This window comes from Miscanthus floridulus, chromosome 5 (genome assembly GCF_019320115.1).
Source record: "Miscanthus floridulus cultivar M001 chromosome 5, ASM1932011v1, whole genome shotgun sequence".
In the NCBI taxonomy this organism is placed as follows: domain Eukaryota; kingdom Viridiplantae; phylum Streptophyta; class Magnoliopsida; order Poales; family Poaceae; genus Miscanthus; species Miscanthus floridulus.
The window spans coordinates 15,114,972-15,134,389 of NC_089584.1; the positions used below are offsets into that span (position 1 = coordinate 15,114,972).

General features: G+C 44.3%; 1 protein-coding gene and 1 pseudogene across 1 annotated transcript; both read right to left on the reverse strand.

Annotated features, from left to right (window-relative positions):
- Positions 1–2,948: 2,948 nt before the first annotated feature.
- On the reverse strand, positions 2,949–3,699 carry LOC136451595 (histone H2B.1-like). The gene has a single exon (XM_066452291.1). It carries the CDS (start codon positions 3,608–3,610, stop codon positions 3,161–3,163), a length of 450 nt encoding a protein of 149 aa, XP_066308388.1. The 5' UTR covers positions 3,611–3,699; the 3' UTR covers positions 2,949–3,160.
- Positions 3,700–5,604: 1,905 nt separating this feature from the next.
- On the reverse strand, positions 5,605–8,552 carry LOC136451596 (IQ domain-containing protein IQM2-like; annotated as a pseudogene).
- Between the last annotated feature and the right edge of the window lie 10,866 nt (positions 8,553–19,418).

Here is a 19,418-nt window from a genome sequence, read left to right on the forward strand (position 1 = left end):
CGACAATGTGGCTGCACGTAGATGCATATGACATCAATACGAGGAGTAAAATTGAGAATTGTATGATCTGTGTCATTACTCTCGGAACATCGGAACATCGTGCTCAAAGAAACAACCACGAGAACGGATAACAATACAAGATACAGCCACTGAGATGCATGCTATCAGAGATTCATACCTCACTTTTGCAAGATCTCACACGGTGAAGCATGGAGGAGAAATTACTCTGCAGTGATTCTTAAAAACAGTGGATAAGTAGAGCTGAAACTGGGCATGATGCCTCCAGTTGAGCACTTAGCTGAAATAACTGAAGATGTTTACAAAGCTTTAGCTATATCACTTTTTTCTTAAAGTGACATTAGATGTATATGGAGATTTAGCTTTATCACCTTTTTTTTTCTTCTTAAAAGTAGGCATTCATATACAGCGGATATCAAGCACTTTGTAAATGTGTTGAAGATGGACTGTAAAAATTCTAAGCTGAACAGCTAAAATCCAGAATTTATCTGTTGTCAGTGTGCCTCTTATTTGTAGAGGATTTCCACTAAGATGTATGTCCTATCATTCTGCATTCGTTTGCATCAGATATATGCAAGTATAAAATGACATTTAGTAAATCTGTTAGACAGATAAAATACAGGATTTTGCCAGTCATCACTATGACTCTTTTGTAGAGAATTGTCAATAAGATATGTGAGCAACCCTATGAAAGCTGAAAACTTTCTCATACCACAAAGGCCCAAAACTAATCCAGATCCGATGAACTAAAGCATGCAGCAGACACTCCATGAAGCAACTAACAAACAAGCTGGTGGAATACCTCAGCTTCACTGGGCATCATGTCCCATGAACCACACAGCAAAGTACCAAAAGGAAGTGTTTTTAGAATTTAGAGATCTAAATTATGTATGTGGTGGATACCTCAGCTTCACTTGGCTTCATGTCCCACAGTCGTAGTCAAACAGCTCTTGCAAGGACGGGAGCAGTAGTGAAGTGTTTTTTTTTTGTCTCTATTCCACTGATCTGCAAGAACATCACAGAAAGGCGGAAGTGCAAAAAAAAAACCTGGAGTAATTGAGGAAAAGTATCAGAAAGTTTTGTACCAAGCATTATCAAGAGGAAAAGTTTCTTGCTGTCTCAGAACCAAAGTTTGCTTGGGAAAAGGTATGGCATGGTCTACAGATGCACCTTCAAAGTTTGAATGGCGAGCATGCAAGTATAGTTGATTACATGCACCAGCATGAAGAAGGAACAATAACTACTGCAGAAATTTCACGTTTATAAGCACCGCAGGAAAGAGTTAAAATGCAGCAATGCCAATAGCAAGACAACACTTCTGTTCCAGAAATTTGACGCATACTTGACTACTAGTTCTTTGCATAGTACTCATCAATTGACATCAAAGAACAAACCAATCACACAGAATTGCACTATACAAATGTAAGACATAACAAGAGACCAGCAAGCGGTAGAAACCATAATTACTCCAGAAATTGCCCAGTCCAGAGCATTAAACAAATTTCACATTTCAAACCAAGCAATTGCTAACCAGTGCATTAATTCATGAACAGTCTGGTCAGGCGGTAAATTTCACCAAAACAATGATAAGTTTCATGCAAGGCACAATACAATCAGAAACAAAGTAGAACAGGGACCATTATTTCAGATCCAGACCTGGAGTAAACAGTTCAAAAGGCACTACCCTCTACTGCACGCTCTCAATATTTTAAAGGCTAGGTTTTCTTTGCAAGAACTTGGATCTCAAATCTCACCAGACTCAGAACCACACTGGTGAGCTACAACTCCAAAAAGGCATAACTGAGTATCAAGAACTTTGAATCCAATAGATAAATTAAGATGGCAATCAAAACAAATTACTGCTCCAAGAAATTATACACATTCCAAGCAGCCATTTAATTTTCAGCTTGAACAAAACAACATCAAAGTAACCACTAATTTTCATCAATAAGACAATAACAAATAATACAACATCCAGGGTTCATATCGAACAGTCCTGAAATATGGGTCAACCCAGAATCCAACTATTGCAGTACAGAACATGGGAAAATTTGGAATATCTAGCATTCTGACTACTGTCATTGGGCTTGCTCATTAAGCTCTAAAGTGACACTGCAGATGAAGTATAACCATGCTGGGCACAGCAAGGATGAATGATGCGATTAAATTAATACTTTGTATATGGTAAATAAAAAAGTACTTATCAGATTTTACTTTGCATGGTCTTTGATGCATAATTTTGACCACTAATTCTTCTAAACATCTCAGCGAACATTTAAAACAACAGTGGACATCAATGCTAAAGGTTGAACAGGATGAATATCTTGCCATCTGTTTTGTTTTGTAAGGGCAGTTCGTGAGCGGCAGAAGATGGAAACAAAAAGAGAAGCTTCATGTCCATGAAGCTGACATTCAGGAGCAGTGTCCAATAAAGATGCTGATAGCTTCACGTCCATGAAGATGAAGCTGACATTCAGAAGAGTACCCAACAAATAGGCTGGTGCAACATGATCCTTTGATGGAACAAGGTGAACAAGGTATTCAGTTAGCAATTTAGCATATCATTACTATATTTATGTTCCTCTGAAACATCATCAGAAAATTGTAAAATATCGATTAAATTTTATCATAGGTTTCAGAATTTGAAGCACCATAATAGCAGAACAGCAGTGTCCATGCAGGAGTCCATAGATCACAGCTTCTTCCACATTATCAAACTTCTACAGCACACATGATGCCTAAATCTACTGTACATGCATCTAGATAAATGTGTAGAAGCTTGAGACCAAATGATGCCTAAATCTACTGCATCTGCATCTGGGTAAATAACAACAGTTTGGTATATAGTTGTGCATGTATAATTATCAGTTCAATGCCGGGCATATGACAGTTACACGGTAAGAGCATCAAACCATGAAAGAAATCGAATGTAGAACAAGCACCACGACTATTCCAGATCCACGACAAACAGTATTACTCCAAAAGCAACCAGTTCACACAACTTCACATCAATTCTTGCCGCATCCCAACTACACACAGATCATCCATCGATTTCAAGTTCCAACTTGCAACTACTACTGCTACCACTACCAGACAGACTGAGCCACAAAAACAACGCCACCCAGTAGCTACTACCACCAACCTAAGATGAGGTGAACTTGGTGACGGCCTTGGTGCCCTCGGAGACGGCGTGCTTGGCGAGCTCGCCGGGGAGGACGAGGCGGACGGAGGTCTGGATCTCGCGGGAGGTGATGGTGGGCTTCTTGTTGTAGCGCGCGAGCTTGGCGGCCTCGGCGGCGAGCTTCTCGAAGATGTCGTTGATGAAGGAGTTCATGATGGACATGGCCTTGGAGGAGATGCCGATGTCGGGGTGCACCTGCTTCAGCACCTTGAAGATGTAGATCTTGTAGGTCTCCACCGACTTCTTGGCCTTCTTCTTGCCCTTCTTGTCGCCGCCCTCCTTGCCGGCCGACTTCCCCGCCGGGATGCGCTTCTCCGCCTTGGGCTTCTTCCCCGCCGGGGCCTTCTCGGCCGCGGGCTCCTCCTCCGCGGGCTTCTTCGCCGCCGGCTTCTTCTCCGCCTTGGGCGCCATCGATGCGGCTGATGTGGTTGCGCGGTGGCGTGTGATGCGGGCAAGGCTGCGACTGCGAAGGATTCGCTCGGTGGATTTCGATGGTTGAAGTGGAGAGGGGTGCGGCGAATTTAACGGGACGGAGTAACTGGTGCTGATTGGTGGAAGGGGTGGTGCCGCGGATCGCTGACGTGGATGGGTGTGATTGTGTTCATTCTGTCGCTAATGGACGGTGGAGATGTGTTTTGGAACGGATTGTTGACGTGGTCAAGGTTTGTGGAGGGAGGAGACGGAGGGAAGTGGCTTTCGGCGCGCAGAGGTGGGCGGGCCGGACTGCCTTTCCTTCTTTTCGCGGTTCGTTTTGGCCTGGCCCAAGTTTCCTTATTTTTTTGATAGGCCTGGAATGTTTGGTTGTGTTTTTCGCCTAGCCTGGGCAGCAAAATAAGCCTGGTCAGCACTCCAAAAAAAAAAGCCTGGTCAGTCTAAGACTATACAAGATGCGTGTGTTTGGTTCGCTTGTTCTCTCTAAGCCTGGCTAACAAAAATCTTTTTGTTTGGCTGCGTAGTTTTGGTAGAATCATCTCTTATTTGTTAGGGTGTATTTTAGCTCCGTCACCTCCATGTTGGCATTTCATCGAGCAGGTACCGCTCGCCACGAATCCACGCCCACTGCGCTCTGTCCCAGCCTGTTCGCTTACTCGTAAACGATCATAAATTTCCAGCCAAAAACAGTGTTTTTCTCTCACACCAAACCAACAACAGTAAATAATCTTTACGGCCTCCGAACAGGCTGTCGGCCTACTGTGAGGCCTCCAAACTCACATCCGCGCAGTCCACGTGCACCAGGAGCTCTGCCCATGGCTGCGCTGCCTCCTCGGCGACGCACGGCCGGCGACGGAGTCAATCAAACACGCGAAGCAGAAACGCCGCAGGTCCCGCCGGTGGATGCTCTCGTCGCTGCAGGTGGCCGCGACTTCTCCATCTCGTCCCGCCGGTGGATGCTCTCGTCGCTGCAGGGGCCGCGCCTTCTCCACCTCCGGGGAGACGACACACATGCTGGACACTGGACGGGAACTCGCTGCAGGTCATGAACTCGGAGGTGCCTTCTCCATCTTCTTCCCACGCGTTGAGATTCATCTCGCCACTGCTACAGGGGCCGGGGGGGCCGTGGTTGCTCGAGGCTTCATCGGCGCGGGAAGGATGCGACTGCAGCGGCGGCGGCGGCGGGACGGAGCGGCGCGAGCCAGGAACCGTGGTCGCTCGAGGTGGGGAGGTGACGGGATTCTTCACCAAGGCCCCGACGGGCTTGGCCAAGCCTGGCTTCGCAAGAACGGATCGTTTTTTCGGAGCCTGGCTAAGGGGCCTTGGTGCATAAGATAAGCCTGGCTAGAGCATCAAACAGGCAATCAAACAAGTCAGTGGTGCCTCTGCTTAGCCTGCTGGTTAGAGGCTAAGCCATCCAACCAAACAGACGCATAGTGGCCCACGGAGCCACTAATCAGCGAGAACATTCACTAGATTTTAATTGAGCGAACAATTAGCTAGTTCCACTCCTTTTCTTGTTTTTGTAACTTTTTATTTTTGGAAAGTTATAAATTATTTTATACATAATATTTTTCAAGGCATAACTTATTACTATAACTTATATTCACAACATTATTATAATATTTTACAGAACAAAACTTATCATCATAATTTTCTATCATAACTTTTTGGGGCTCTTGCGTTTGTACCCTTGTTTTGTATCGAAATTGTGATTTTATCTCTATTTTTTTTTTTGACTTTGTGAATTTACCCCTACTGTGCCATTCACGAAGCACCAGTTTGCCCCTGCTCCGTCATCCACCCCTAACGGTGTTAAACTTTGTACAAAAGGACATGAATGCCCATGCGATTTTGCCCCTGTTTGTTATGCCTAATTATGATTTTACCCTGATTTGGAATTAGACTTTTTATTGTATGCTGACAATTGATTAAATTTGGTCAAACATATTTGGCTCAACTTGCAATTATTTGAACTCAGATTTAATATTGATAAATATTCAAAATTTTGGGACCAAAAGGTTCATAATGCTGGGATGGGAGATTACATAAGATGCTACAGAGATCGATTCATATGTAGACAGTGGACTGGACTCCGTCGTGTTTCCGTGTGTCCAACGTCGGCATAGCCCTGGACGCTGCCGCCTTCTCCCGGTGAAACCTCCTGAAGTCGGCGCCGACGTCCACGGCCAAGAGACAGTTTACAGCTATAGTTCCTAAACAATAAACAGTTTCTTCAGAACCAAGAAGGTTACTTCACTCAAAATAATCATCACTTCTTTCAGAACAATTATATCCATGCTAGTTCAAATGAACAATTGAAGTACCTAGTCACTCTATTTTTTATAAGGACAAATGAACAATAGAAGTTTGAAAGAAACCAGAAGCATGTTACCTTACAGCCAACTATGTCCAGTAGAGATTGGTTTGAAAATGGATGCTCAAACACTCCAGAAATAAACTTAACCCTCAGAATTCGCTCAACTAAAATTAGAAAATGGAAATAAGTACATTGTTAGAACATCTGCCACTCTTCTCGTAAAGCATAGAATAATGTCACTTTGGAACCAAAAAAAAGATCTGTCATCTAACAGATTTATGAAATGGGACAGGAATTGGACACAGCATCACGAAAATTGAAGTATTATACCTTGCCAAGGATCAGTTCCCCAGTAGGAAGAGGCACAACTAAAGGAGGAGCGATCCTCCTAGAAGAAAACACTTCTGTTAGTGCCCCGGTCATGCTATTTATTATCATATATTCCCGCCTGATTCCAAGACATATGTTATCACCACACCAGGCCATTGATTTCAAAATATCTGGCACTCCAAATTCCTTCACTTCAACAAATTCTCTCCCACCTGACAGGTGCACCTGCTCCAGCGCCCGGAGCTGGAGCTCCGACGGGTAGTCCCGGACGCACACTATCCGGGGCCCCGCGCCCGTGGTCCACTTGAAGGACACCTGCTTCCCCAGCTGGTACGACTTGGTCTCCTTCTTCGAGCTGATCCTCTGCAGGATCTTCTCCCTCGGCACGGCCGTATTGTCGGCGGCGGCGGCGGCGGCGGCGGCGGCGGCGTTGTTCTCCTCTTGACTATCTTCGGACAGGGCACAGTGGCCGGACGTTGAGGTCTCGGCGTCCTCGGTTGAATCTTGCCTCGTGACACTTGCAGTGGGACTGAGACTCTTGCTTGTTTCTTCCTGCTGGGAGACTTCGTCAGGTGTGGTCGATTCAGTGGCTTCTTGAGGTGCCTGGCAAGGGTTGGTTTCTTGAGCTGCGGCCTGTTGATCTTGTTCAGGTTTGTCAGCAGCGGTGCAGCAGTCGGAGGGGATGCTTCTGAGCCTGCTCCAGAACTCCTCGTCGTCTTCATCTGGGCTCATCTGCGGCATTGACGTCGGAACAGTTTAGAATGCTGAATACAACAGGCAAAAATTTTGAAGCATGGCACATCTCTGAAGAGTGCCCTTTTTCTTCTGCAATTGGGATTCATGGACAGTCTTAGTTACATGATGAGATGGTGATCCAAGAAGCTACTTTGTGTTATTGGCAGCACCAAGGCGGCTGAAAATTACCTGTCCAACATACAGATTCTTGGATGTGCTTAGAACAAAGATCCACTTGGCATCTCTTGGTCCACCGGATGTGTCGAGGATTTGCCTGCTCTTCTTGAACATAAACTTGCCATCCTCAATCACAATCTCATACTCTCGTCTTTCTTTCTGCACAAATACAGCTTGGATCATTATTTTCTGATTTTTTTTCAGCAGGCAGTCTCTCGAGATACCATCTCCAAATAATTTATGTAGGCTTACCGGACCAAGGTACTTGATGCACTGGCTCAGAAGCTTCAACCGAGGACACCGCTCGAGATTGATTTCCTTGCCTTCTCCAACGTCCAGCCTGAACAAGGCAAGCACAAGAAAGTCAGATTTTCAATAGCTGATGAAATATCTAGAAGAAGATAAAAATGTCATGTTCAGTTCAGATAAGGACACTAACCAGTAGAAGAATGGCTCCTTGCTCTCGCACCTCAGCCAGCAGTCGTAGTAATAGTGAAGGTTATGACCGTACCGGTGGCGCGGGTCAATCTGTTCGTCAAATTTCAGAGTTTCAGTGCTTCACATGGCGCCTAACTGACAGCAATATATCTAAATACTCACAGCTTCGAGCCAGTGCTGCAGAGCAAGTTTCTGGGCCTTCTCATCCTTGGACAACCCTTTGCCAACCTGAATTTGGTGTGATTTGCGAATGCCGTTAGTAATAATCTCATATCGGAAGAACTGGGAATGCTGAGAGAAGACAGCTTTTGGACAGGCTAGAGATGATGCGAACCGAACCTTGGCAGCTCTGGTTCTTGCCCTCGCCCACTTGGACACCGCCGATTCCTGCCTCTCGATGTCAAAGAAGGAGACGGAGCTCCTCCTGAGCAGCGCGAAGTCCAGCAGCTCCCACCTGCAGGAATCGCATCGATCGAGACGCACGGGTCAGCGTCTAGCAAGCACACGAACGCGGCGCAATGCGGACGCGGATTCTGGAAGAAGAGGCAGAAGAAGTATTATGTGTAGGAAGGGCGGCGCACGCACCAGATCTGCTCGACGACGACGGCGCAGTCGGCGAGGCGGCAGCGCGTGCGGAAGCTCTTGTACACCTTCTGCACCGTCACGGCGGCCGCCTCGTGCTTGGGGCTCTCCGGCGCGGCCGCGGCCGCGGCGTCGGCGAACCTGGTCCGCGCGAGCTCCCTTGGCATGACCGGCGGCACGGGCGCCACGGTGGCGCGCGGCGACGTGGCGGGGATCTTGGAAGCATCCCCTCCCTACGCCCGAACCTAGAGTCGTGGCCTCCCCTCCCCTGGTGCTTCTGCAGCCGCCGCCGTTGGAAAAGCCGCGCCCAAGCCGACGTGAGCGACGATGCCCTATGCGTTTGGGACGATGAGATAAGGATAGGGGGCGGTCATTTGGCCTTTGTTTTTCTGATTTATAATTTTTTTAATTCGTTTAATCCATGTTCATCTGACGGGCGTTAAAAGCAAGGGCAAACGGGCGTTAAAAGCAAGGGCAAACGGATCATTCAGTTTAAAATAATAAGGGTAAAAACACAAAGTTGAAAAAAAAAGGTAAAATCACAATTAGCTTATTGGACAAGGGTAAAAACACCATTCTCCCTAACTTTTTTATATGGTTTTTATGTAATTTCAATGACAACTTATCATGGTAACTTTGTTACATTATTTTATCGTAATAATTTTTCAACATAAATTTTAGACATGATTTTCATATAATAATTCTTTTTTTAGACACGATTTTTCAATATAAATCTTAGACACGATTATCATAACTTATCATGGTGCGGGCGGCCAACAGAAGTCGAAGATGACATGGGGAAGAAGATAAGGTTGTCTTGTGGGGTCTTTGTTGACATGTGGGGCTCATAGAACTGTAGAGGACCGTGTTAAAATGCTCCCATGCTCCATCCCTTCTACCAAAAGAAAACAGAAAATCATCCTATCTTCTCAACCAAACGGATAACATAATTGTCGTATCCCTAAAAACACCATCCCATCCCACTACATCCCCAAACCAAACACTACGTAAGGGGTTTTAAAACTCACTCTCAATCTTAAGTTGTTAGGATTAGGAAAAAAAAACTTTCAAACAATTGCTTATCTCAACTTCCAATCTTTCTATAATTAAGAAAATCGATGCAATCATATATACACCTCCCAATAATCGCACGGGCCTGCTGCCCTCACCACAGCCACACAGGCTGCGAGGGGAGCTATGTATTGTGGAATAGCTTCAACCAATTTTATGGCATAGCTCGTAATGCAAAATAGCTTATGGCATATTTAATTGATATAAGCTAAAGTTTGTTATAACTTAAATATAAACTTATAATTGATTGAGAATAAGAAAAAAAAATAGAGTAACATACCCCGGTACAAAGACGGCCTTTACTCCCGGTGAGGAATCCCCTCTAGTTCCGGTTCCTCACCCGAGAGCAAGCATTCAGGACTAAAGGGGGTCCTTTAGTCCCGGGTCAAGAACCGGGACTAAAGAGACCTTTAGTCCCGGTTGGTGTGGGTAACACCAACCGGAACTAAAGGTGCCTCCTGACATGCCACGAGGCCGGCACCCTTTAGTCCCGGTTGGTAATACGAACCGGGACTAAAGGTTTTTTTTTCTTTTTTCTTTTCTTTTCATTTTTTTGTTTTCTTTTCAAAATAGGTTTTCGAAGTCATATTGTACGCTGCTAATAATACATTTATACGCGCGTATAGTATGTTTCGGTTCAAGCACAATGAATGTATTAAATCACACAATTCAAGCATAGTGCATGCATCATATATACATATATATATATTTACATGCATGCATGCATATGTGTATTTTACATTATATTATTTTATGTGCATATATTACAAAAGATTACATTACAGTTGTTGTGATATAACAAGTTTCCTCTCATCCTCTAGCTTGGCTTCCATGGCAGTGTTGGGTCGAAGTAGAACTCGCCCTTGGAATCGCTGACCTGCTCATTAAAAAATCCAGCTATAGACTCTTGAATTGCTTTGATTTGGTCTTGTCGTATGACCTTTTTCCTCCAACCATCGAGTCTACAGGTTTGAATTAAAGAAAAATAAATTAATATATGTATATACATATATATATATAAAGACATAGTAACACAATCAATAATAATAATTAAATGAATATATAGTGTATTTTTAACGTACTTTGAATCTCTCTGTAGTTCTTTAGGAGAGCTCTTTGATAAACTTGCAAACGTAGTAACCACAGTAGTTGTTCCCCTATTCCTGCCTCAGACACCACTTTACGAGAAAAAGAATTATCATCCAATCTGGCCGGTGATCCGGTGAAAGCTATATGTTTAATTAATAAAAATGATGCAATTTAGGGGATTTACTTTCAAAGGGATTACATTCAGTGGCGCTTTGCATTTTCCCATGTGTTGCTTCTCAATAAAGGTTTTCTAAACACTGCCCAATAAAAAATTTGCCACGTCATCAGATATAGTTAATCATCATGTTTGTGTGTATATATAGTTGCTAGAGATACTAAAATTACCTCTGGATAATATATATCATATCTTGGTAGTCTTGTTGTGGTTTTCTCATCGAGACATAGATTATCAAGTGACTTTTCACTATATCGATGTCCATCAATATCCAGTGATTGCTGCATGTGTTTATAGGATATAATGCATAACACTCATTAATTAACTAGAATCAACATATGAGTCATTAAGGATGATCTACATTATTAACACTCACTTGAAGTTGTAGGGAAAGAGTATATCCTTCTTGTGGCGTTGGTTCACTAAGAAGTTCATGAGGTTACTCTCTGACTCAGACTTCCAATTAGTCTTTGGAGTAACTGGGTCTTTGAATACTATATGGAGATCAACAAAACCAATTTCATTGCAGTCTTTCTTTCTGTGCTCTGTCATTGTAAATCTGCATATATATAGTACTTGTTAGGATAATTTATATGCATATACACACATATGATGAGTTTAATAATAGATCGAAAGAATTATTACTTACAGGCAATAGCAGCTAATGATAACTTTGTCCAGAGAGGTCAGGTGGCATAGTTGATGAAATTCTGTAAAGTCAATATACATAACATCATCGCCACGGAATTAATGTTCGTCTCTAATTCTGACACCAACGCAGAAGTATCCACCGGTAGACGCCTGCATGTACCACTTATTTAGCAGGTACATTTGCGTCCCCAAATCATCTAAGGCTTGAGGGTTGTATAGACTCTGGCTTAGTACAATTTTTTTCTTCCAAATATCAACCTCCGCCGCACTCTCAGTGTTTCCATCACCAAACATCTGGTAAAGGTCGAGACCAGTCTCTTCAATAAATTCACCAAGGTGATCTAAATCGATATCCGGAGATATGTTTGCCTGATGCATTAATCCTAAATTCGAACCATATTCATTACCAACAACTAGCGGGGGGACTGATTGGTGCGATTGTTGTCCGAGTTGTGCAACCCCTTTCTCTGCCCACTTCTTTTTCTATGCCGCCTCAATTGACTTGGTGAGAGTGCGGTCATAGTCCGTTAACGTTGATTTGGACGGCTTATGAGATTCCCGCTGTTGTTGCTGGTAAGAAGCCACCTTTGTTCTTAGATTATCTGGAGCTACGAAGAAGTACGATTTCTTTGGGTTACTCCTTGCTTCTTGATCCTTTTTAAGTTTGTCATAGAATCTAGACATATCTTTTTTATATGCATCAATTACTTCTTCCTTCTCTTTAGATATTATTTTGGGAATAGCCCTTGGTTTCACGGTGGCTTTCTTTGTCGGCAGGGGCTGGTTCTTTGTTTGCAGGGCTAGCCTCTTGCTAGTACTTAGCTTCTTGGTAGGTGGGGGCGGGGGAGGCATTGGAGACCTCCTTGGAGGTGGTGGCAATGGCGTTGGAGACCTCTTTGGAGGTGGTGGCAACGGCGTTGGAGACCTCCTTGGAGGTGGCGGTTACGGCATTAGAGACCTCCTTGGAGATGGTGTGGATGCAGCCTCACCTTCCAACACATTGTCATCGTACAGAGCACTATGATGATCTGGCGATTGAACAATTGGACTTAGGTTGGGGGAGGATCTGCTACAAAAAAGGAATGACATATTATTATGAGCAGATTGTTAATTATTTAAGCCAATATAAATTAATGATGTAGTGTTTTCATCCGCACCTATGGTGAGGTAGTTCAGGAGGAGGTGGAGGTGACATCCCAGGAATGATGATATAGCGCTTGCGTCATAGAATGAATGTCTTCTCTGCTTCTCCGAGAGTCTTCTCGCCATCACCTCCAGGAATGTCAAGAGGCAAATCACTAAAACCTTTTTCAGCTTTATCTATCGAGATGGTAGCATATCCTTCTTGGATTATATTCCCATGAATCCTTGGTGTCTTGGTTCGATCGATAGGATTAACAAGACCGATAGCCACCTTGATTGTGGAATTCCCCTTCAGAATGTGTAGCTCACACGATGTACAAGGTTCAGTGACGTCATCCACAAGGAAGCGCAGTCCTATGTCCCCTTGATTTGGTATCTCTATGGAAGTGCGACTACTTTTCAACTGAATAGATTGGCTAATGTTGATTCCTGGCTCTGATGCCTGCTTGCTTGCACTCACTGCTATTTGCACTTGCCTTCTGATTTTCTCCTGCATTCTCGCTTCAAGGTTTTTTTCCCGCTCCTGTGCTTCACGCACCGCTTCCTCCAATCTCTGGAGCCATTGTGCCTCTTCTTCCTTCTTTCTCTGGCGGCTTCTGTAGGAAGGTCTATCCTGAGGGAATCCATGCTCCCACGAGACACTTCCTTTGCCTCTAGTTCAGCCACCATGTTCAATAGTCCTGATGGCGTATGTCAGTTCATCCTTCTCTCTGTTGGGCCTAAACGCACCACTAGCAGTAGCTCTCTGAGCATAAAATAATCTTTCTGCTGCTTCTTGCAGTCTTGCGCCATAAACGCACTTCTCTGTCTCCTGGTCCAGTGTTCTCCCATGAGCGAAAAACCAATTCTTTGCATGCTCTCCCCACTTGAGTGATTCTGGTGTGATACCCTTGGCAAGAAGGTCTGCTTCCATTTTGTTCCACTTCTTAATGGCAGTCGGGTAGCCACCTGATCCCAAGTTATGGTGGTATGTCTTCTGTTGGGCATTACGTTGGTTCTTTATCACCCGACTCACACTCTCTTCCGATGTCTTGTACTGTACAAACTCATCCTAATAGGGCCTCTGCTTTGAGATCGGGCCTGGGACAGTAAAATCTGGTGTTATGTTCTTCTTGACATACGTCGTGTATAGGTGTTTCTTCCAAGTCTGAAACTAGGTGGCCATCTTCTTCATTGCCCAATCTCTAACTCGCTCCTTCAATTCATCACCATCTATTATATCATCATAACTATCTGTTTGGAGCATGAAATGTTCCAAGACATCATTCCAAATTAACGTCTTGTCACGATCGGAGACAAAACTGATATGAGGAGCATTGGTCTTCTTCTTCCATTCGCGGGTACTGATCGGGAGCTGGTCCCGTACAAGGTAACCACAGTGGTGCATGAATTTCATTTTATTTGGCCCCCTCGGTTCGCCTGTATCCATATTGAACTCCGAGATGATGAAGCGGCCCTCCAATGGCTTTTTGGGACCTCGAACATTTTTACTCTTCGTTGTAGTTGTTGATGTCGATCTAGAGGGCTACAAAACATAAACATTATTTTTAATGTCATGAGCACACATAAGACATATGATAATATAAATAGCTAATAATAAAAAATATATACTTGGCCAATATGTTGTTGCTCATTTTGTTCAAGAGCTAAGTACTGACTCCCGTCATCTGCATCCTCTTGCATGTTATTTTTAGCACCATCATCGCCGACAACTTGAGTGCTAGTGTTGATTAAATTCATCATCAACTCCTCCTCATCCATGTTTCTCGGGTCGGCCATCTAGCTTCAAAAAAACCAATATATAGTACGTCAAATCTTTGCTTACATGCGTAAAATCTACGAACAATATGCATTATTAAATCTTGCCCCTCAATCACAGATGCAATTCGCCACACTAGGGCGAACTGCGTCGGTACTAGGGTGAATTAGGGCTATACATAAATGGCTGAGGGCAAATTGCGTCGGTGACTAGGGCGAACCACGTCGATGACATCAACAACACGGTTCGCCATAGTCACCGATGCAATTCGCCCTAGTGTGATTGTTTAGCGCTAACGATAACGATAATACGAATGTTGATCGACTAGGCCGCGAGAGAGGGCGGTGTGATGAGAGTGGCGGTGCTCCGCTCCATCATATATATGTTTGTACACATGGGTGAACGAGGGTGGCGGTGCTCCGCCATATAAACCCTAAACCCTAGGGCGAACGAGGGCGGCGGTGCTCCGCCGTATAAACCCTAAACCCTTGGGCAAACGAGGGTGGCGGTGCTCCGCTGTATAAACCCTAACGAGGGCAGCGGTGCTCTGCCATATAAACCCTAAACGTCATGGAGCTAGCCGAGGAGTGAACTTCTTCTTAGCGACCGCATCGCACGTCGTGGATGACTGCCTCGGCATCGTGTAGCTTCTTAGCGACGGCACCGTGACGCGCTCCGCGAAGTACTCCGTGCTCCCTCTCTAGGGTGAGGTGCCGTCCAACCTTCCCGTCCAATGGAAGGACGTCGTCTACAACGCCGCGCATGCGCTCCGCCTCTGCATGTACAGGCTCACTGATGACAACACGACAATGGCCAATAATAAGCTATCGGTGCTCGTCTACTTCCATGGTGGCGACTTCTGCCTATGCAACTTTGAGCTGCCCCACTTCCATGTCGGCGCGCTCAGGCTCGCCGTGGAGCTCCCGGCGCTCGAGCTCTCCGCCGACTACCGCCTGGCGCCCGAGCACCGCCTCCCCATGATGCACCGTGACGCCGAGGTCGTCCTGTCGTGGCTCCATGCCTAGGCGAGGCTGACCCGTGGCGGGCCGACAACTTGGCCGACCTGGGCAGGGTGTTCATCTACGGTGACTCGGCCGGCGGCAACATCGCGCACCACGTCGCTGTCTGGTATGGCAGCAGGCAGCTCACCCTCGACCCCGTCATCTGGATCGCCGGGTGCGTCCTGCTCTGGCCCTTCTTCGCCGCTGAGGAGAGGACGACGTCCGAGGTGGCCGGCCTTGTTGACGACGGCACGGCGCTGTTCAACAAACACAAACACGGCATGACATGGCCTTGTTGTCCGAGGAGAGGACGGCATCTGAGAGAACTCACCTCAAGACTACGGAGGCGCGCGTGGTGGAGGGCTTGTCGACGCGAGGTGGGGTGGCGACCGACGGTGGCACGAGGAAGAAGAGGAGAAAGGGCGGCTGTTCGACGAGGAATAAGAGGAGGGGATCTATCTGCGCCAGGCACTGGCGCATATATACCAGGGAGATTTACTCCCGGTGTCAGCCACCAGCCGGGAGTAAAGGTCCTTTACTCCCAGTGCGTGTTACCAACCGAAAGTAAAGGTACCTTTACTCCCGGTGCTTGTTACCAACTAGGAGTAAAGGTATACCTTTACTCCCTGTTGGTAACACGCACCGGGAGTAAAGGGTTTTTTTTGGCGGGCCACGAAACTGCAAGCCCACCTTTACTCCTGGGTGGGCTTCCCACCCGGGAGTAAAGGTGGGCTGCAGTTTCGTTTCCCGCCTGTTTTGAGCAAATTTTTTTAATAAAACACAATAGTCTTGTTAAATACATAGTAAATTAAATAAAAGACATAAAATTATTTTGTTAAAAATATGGATTTTTTTTTCTTTATTACACATAGGAAAAATCTATAACCTAACTTTTTTATTTTTTGTTATAATTATAAAACATAATGTAACTAATATTTATTATTTCGTTAATGCAAAAATGTAGTGTTTAATTAAAATTATTAAAATTATTGGTTTTGGACAGGAAATTTGTTTTCACATCATTTTAACGTTAATATTTTAATTTTTCATCACTCAATATCCTAATTTAACTTTTTGAGAGAGAAATCCCACCAAATCAAACATTGATTTAATTTGAAACACGACATAATAAATATCTGAATTTACAATTATTACATAATATCTCAAACATATACTACATTAAATCACTATATCATCAAGTGGGCACAGCAGTGAACTTCTTCTTTACGTATGTCCCTTGGTTATGATCGCGTCGTAACCATAGAGTGTCCTCATCATTTACCAAGATGCTAGGGTCTTTGTTCACTTTAAAGGGTGGAATTTGGTTATCTTTTTCATAATCTTCTGACATGTCTGACTTATCCTCAATTTCCACGATGACTCTTTTCCCTAAAAGAATTATGTGGTGCTTTGGCTCTTTGGTTGAGTCATTATTGTTTTTCCTCTTTTTGGTTTGGTAGACATATCATTGACATAGAACACCTGATTCACATCCTTGGCAAGGACGAATGGTTCGTCTTTATACCCAATATTACTAAGGTCTACTGTTGTCATTCCATACTCGTTGTCTACTGTTATCCCACCTCCAATCACCTTGACCCATTGGCACTTGAACAATGGGATCTTTAAAGTAGGTGCATGTTCTAGTTCCCATATTTTATCTATGCGGCCATAATATGTCTGCTTATTCCCATTCAGGTCTGTGGCATCTATGTGGACACCACTGTTTTGGTTGGTACTCCTTTTATCTTGGGCTACTATGTAGAATATGTTCCCATTTATCTCATACCCTTTGTATGTGATGATATGCCATGATGGTTGCATAGCCAATAAATACAGTTGCTCATGGATGCTCTTATCACCTTGATATTTTTTTCGCAACCAACCGCCGAAAGTTTCTATGTGCTTACGCGTAATCCAAGCTTCAGTCTTCCCTGGAAACTCGGATCGTAAGAGATCCTTGTGTGTCTTAATATATAGATCTACCAAAGAGGAGTTCTGTAGAACTATATAGTGCGCTTTATTGAAATAATCATCCTCCGTACCAATATATGTTTTCCTCCCTAGTGTCCCCTTTCTGCTTAGTCTCTCCTCATGTCTCGATTCAGGAACACCAATCGAGTTAAGGTTGGGAATAAAGTCAACATAGAACTCAATGACCTCTTCTATTCCATAGCCCTTGGTGATGTTTCCTTCTAGGCGAGCATGGTTGTGAACATATTTCTTTAGGACTCCCATGAATCTCTCTAAGGGGAACATGTTGTGTAGGAACATAGGACCGAGAATGAAAATCTCCTTGACTAGGTGAACTGGAAGGTGTGTCATGATATCAAAGAAGGAAGGAGGGAACACCAACTCAAAGCTGATGAGACATTGAACCACATCATTCTGTAGTTTAGCTAGATTAGTTAGATCAATTGCCTTCTGAGAAATTGCATTGAGGAATGCACATAGCTTCACGGTGACTAGACGTACATTTGGAGGTAGAATTCCTGTTAATGCAACTGGAAGTAATTGCATCATGAGAACGTGATAGTCATGGGACTTTAAGTTATAGAATTTCTTCTCTAGCACATTTATAATACCATTTATATTCGAGGAGAATCCAGATGGTACCTTGATGTTGTTTAAGCATTCAAACATGATTTCCTTCTTCTCTTTGCTTAGAGTGTAGCTGGCAGGACGTAGGTAATGGCGTCCATTATCTGTCTTCTCTGGATGCAGGTTGTCTCTTTCTCTCAAACAACATAGGTCCTATCGTGCTTCAAATGTGTCCTTAGGCTTTCCATACACACCCATGAAGCCTAGCAAGTTCACACAAAGATTCTTCATTAGGTGCATCACGTCGATCGAGCTATGGACCTCTAGGACTTACCAATAGGGTAGGTCCCAAAACATGGACTTCTTCTTCCACATGGGTGTGTGACCATTAGCGTCATTTGGAACAGGTTGGCTACCATGTCCTTTTCCAAAGACGACTTTCACATCATTGACCATATCGAGTGCATCCTCACCGGTTTAGTTGCGAGTCTTGGTCAAGTGGTCTGCCTTCCCTTTAAAATGCTTGCCTTTCTTTCTTACGGGGTGATTTGCAGGAAGAAATCAACTATGGCCAAGGTACACGACCTTTCGACATTTTTTCAAGAATACACCTCTAATATCACCGAAGCAGTGTGTGCATGCATTATATCCCTTGTTTGACTGTCCTAAAAGATTACTTAGAGCAGGCCAATCATTGATTGTTATGAACAACAATGCTCGCAGATCAAAGTGTTCCTGTTTGTACCCATCCTACACACGTACACCTTCTTTATTCCACAAAATGAGAAGTTCATCAATAAGTGGTCTCAGGTACACATCGATGTCATTGCCAGATTGCTTTGGGCCTTGGATGAGCACAGGCATCATAATGAACTTCCGCTTCATGCATAACCAAGGAGGAAGGTTGTAGATACTTAGAGTAATAGGCCAAGTGCTATGACTACTGTTCTGCTCTCCAAAAGGATTGATACCATCTGTACTTAAAGCAAACATAGTTTCTTGCGTCATTTGCAAACTCTGGGAATTCTCTATCGATTGCTCTCCACTGGGACCCATCAGCAGGGTGTCTCAACATATTGTCTACCTTACGGTCTTCTTTGTGCCATCACAACAATTTTGCATGTTCTTTGTTTCTGAACAGACGTTTCAAGCGTGGTATTATAGGAGCATACCACATAACCTTGGCAGGGATTTTCTTCCACGGACGTTCGCCCTCAACATCACCAGGGTCATCTCACCTGATCTTATACCGCGATGCATGGCATACCGAGCATGCATCCAATTTCTCGTACTCTTTGCCACGGTACAGGATGCAGTCATTAGGACATGCATGTATCTTCTCGATTTCTAGCCCTATAGGACAGACAACTTGTTTTGCTTCGTAGGTAGTGGTGGGCAATTCATTGTCCTTCGGAAGCATCTTTTTTTGGATTTTTAGTAACTCTCCAAATCCCTTGTCAAATACACCATTCTTTGCCTTCCATTGCAGCAATTCTAGTGTGGTTCCCAACTTTTTCTGCCCTGCATCACAAGTTGGGTACAATAATTTCTTGTGATCTTCTAGCATCCGCTCAAACTTGATCTTCTCCTTTTCACTTTCACATTCTCTTTGTGCGTCACGAATGACCTGACAAAGATCATCAGCAGGCTCATCTTCTACAGCTACCTCTTCTTCAGCTTCTCCCATTGCAGTATCATTGAAGCACACACCATCGGGAATAATATCATTGTCGTCCCATTGTTCTTCTTCACCTTCTTCCATTACAACGTCGGTT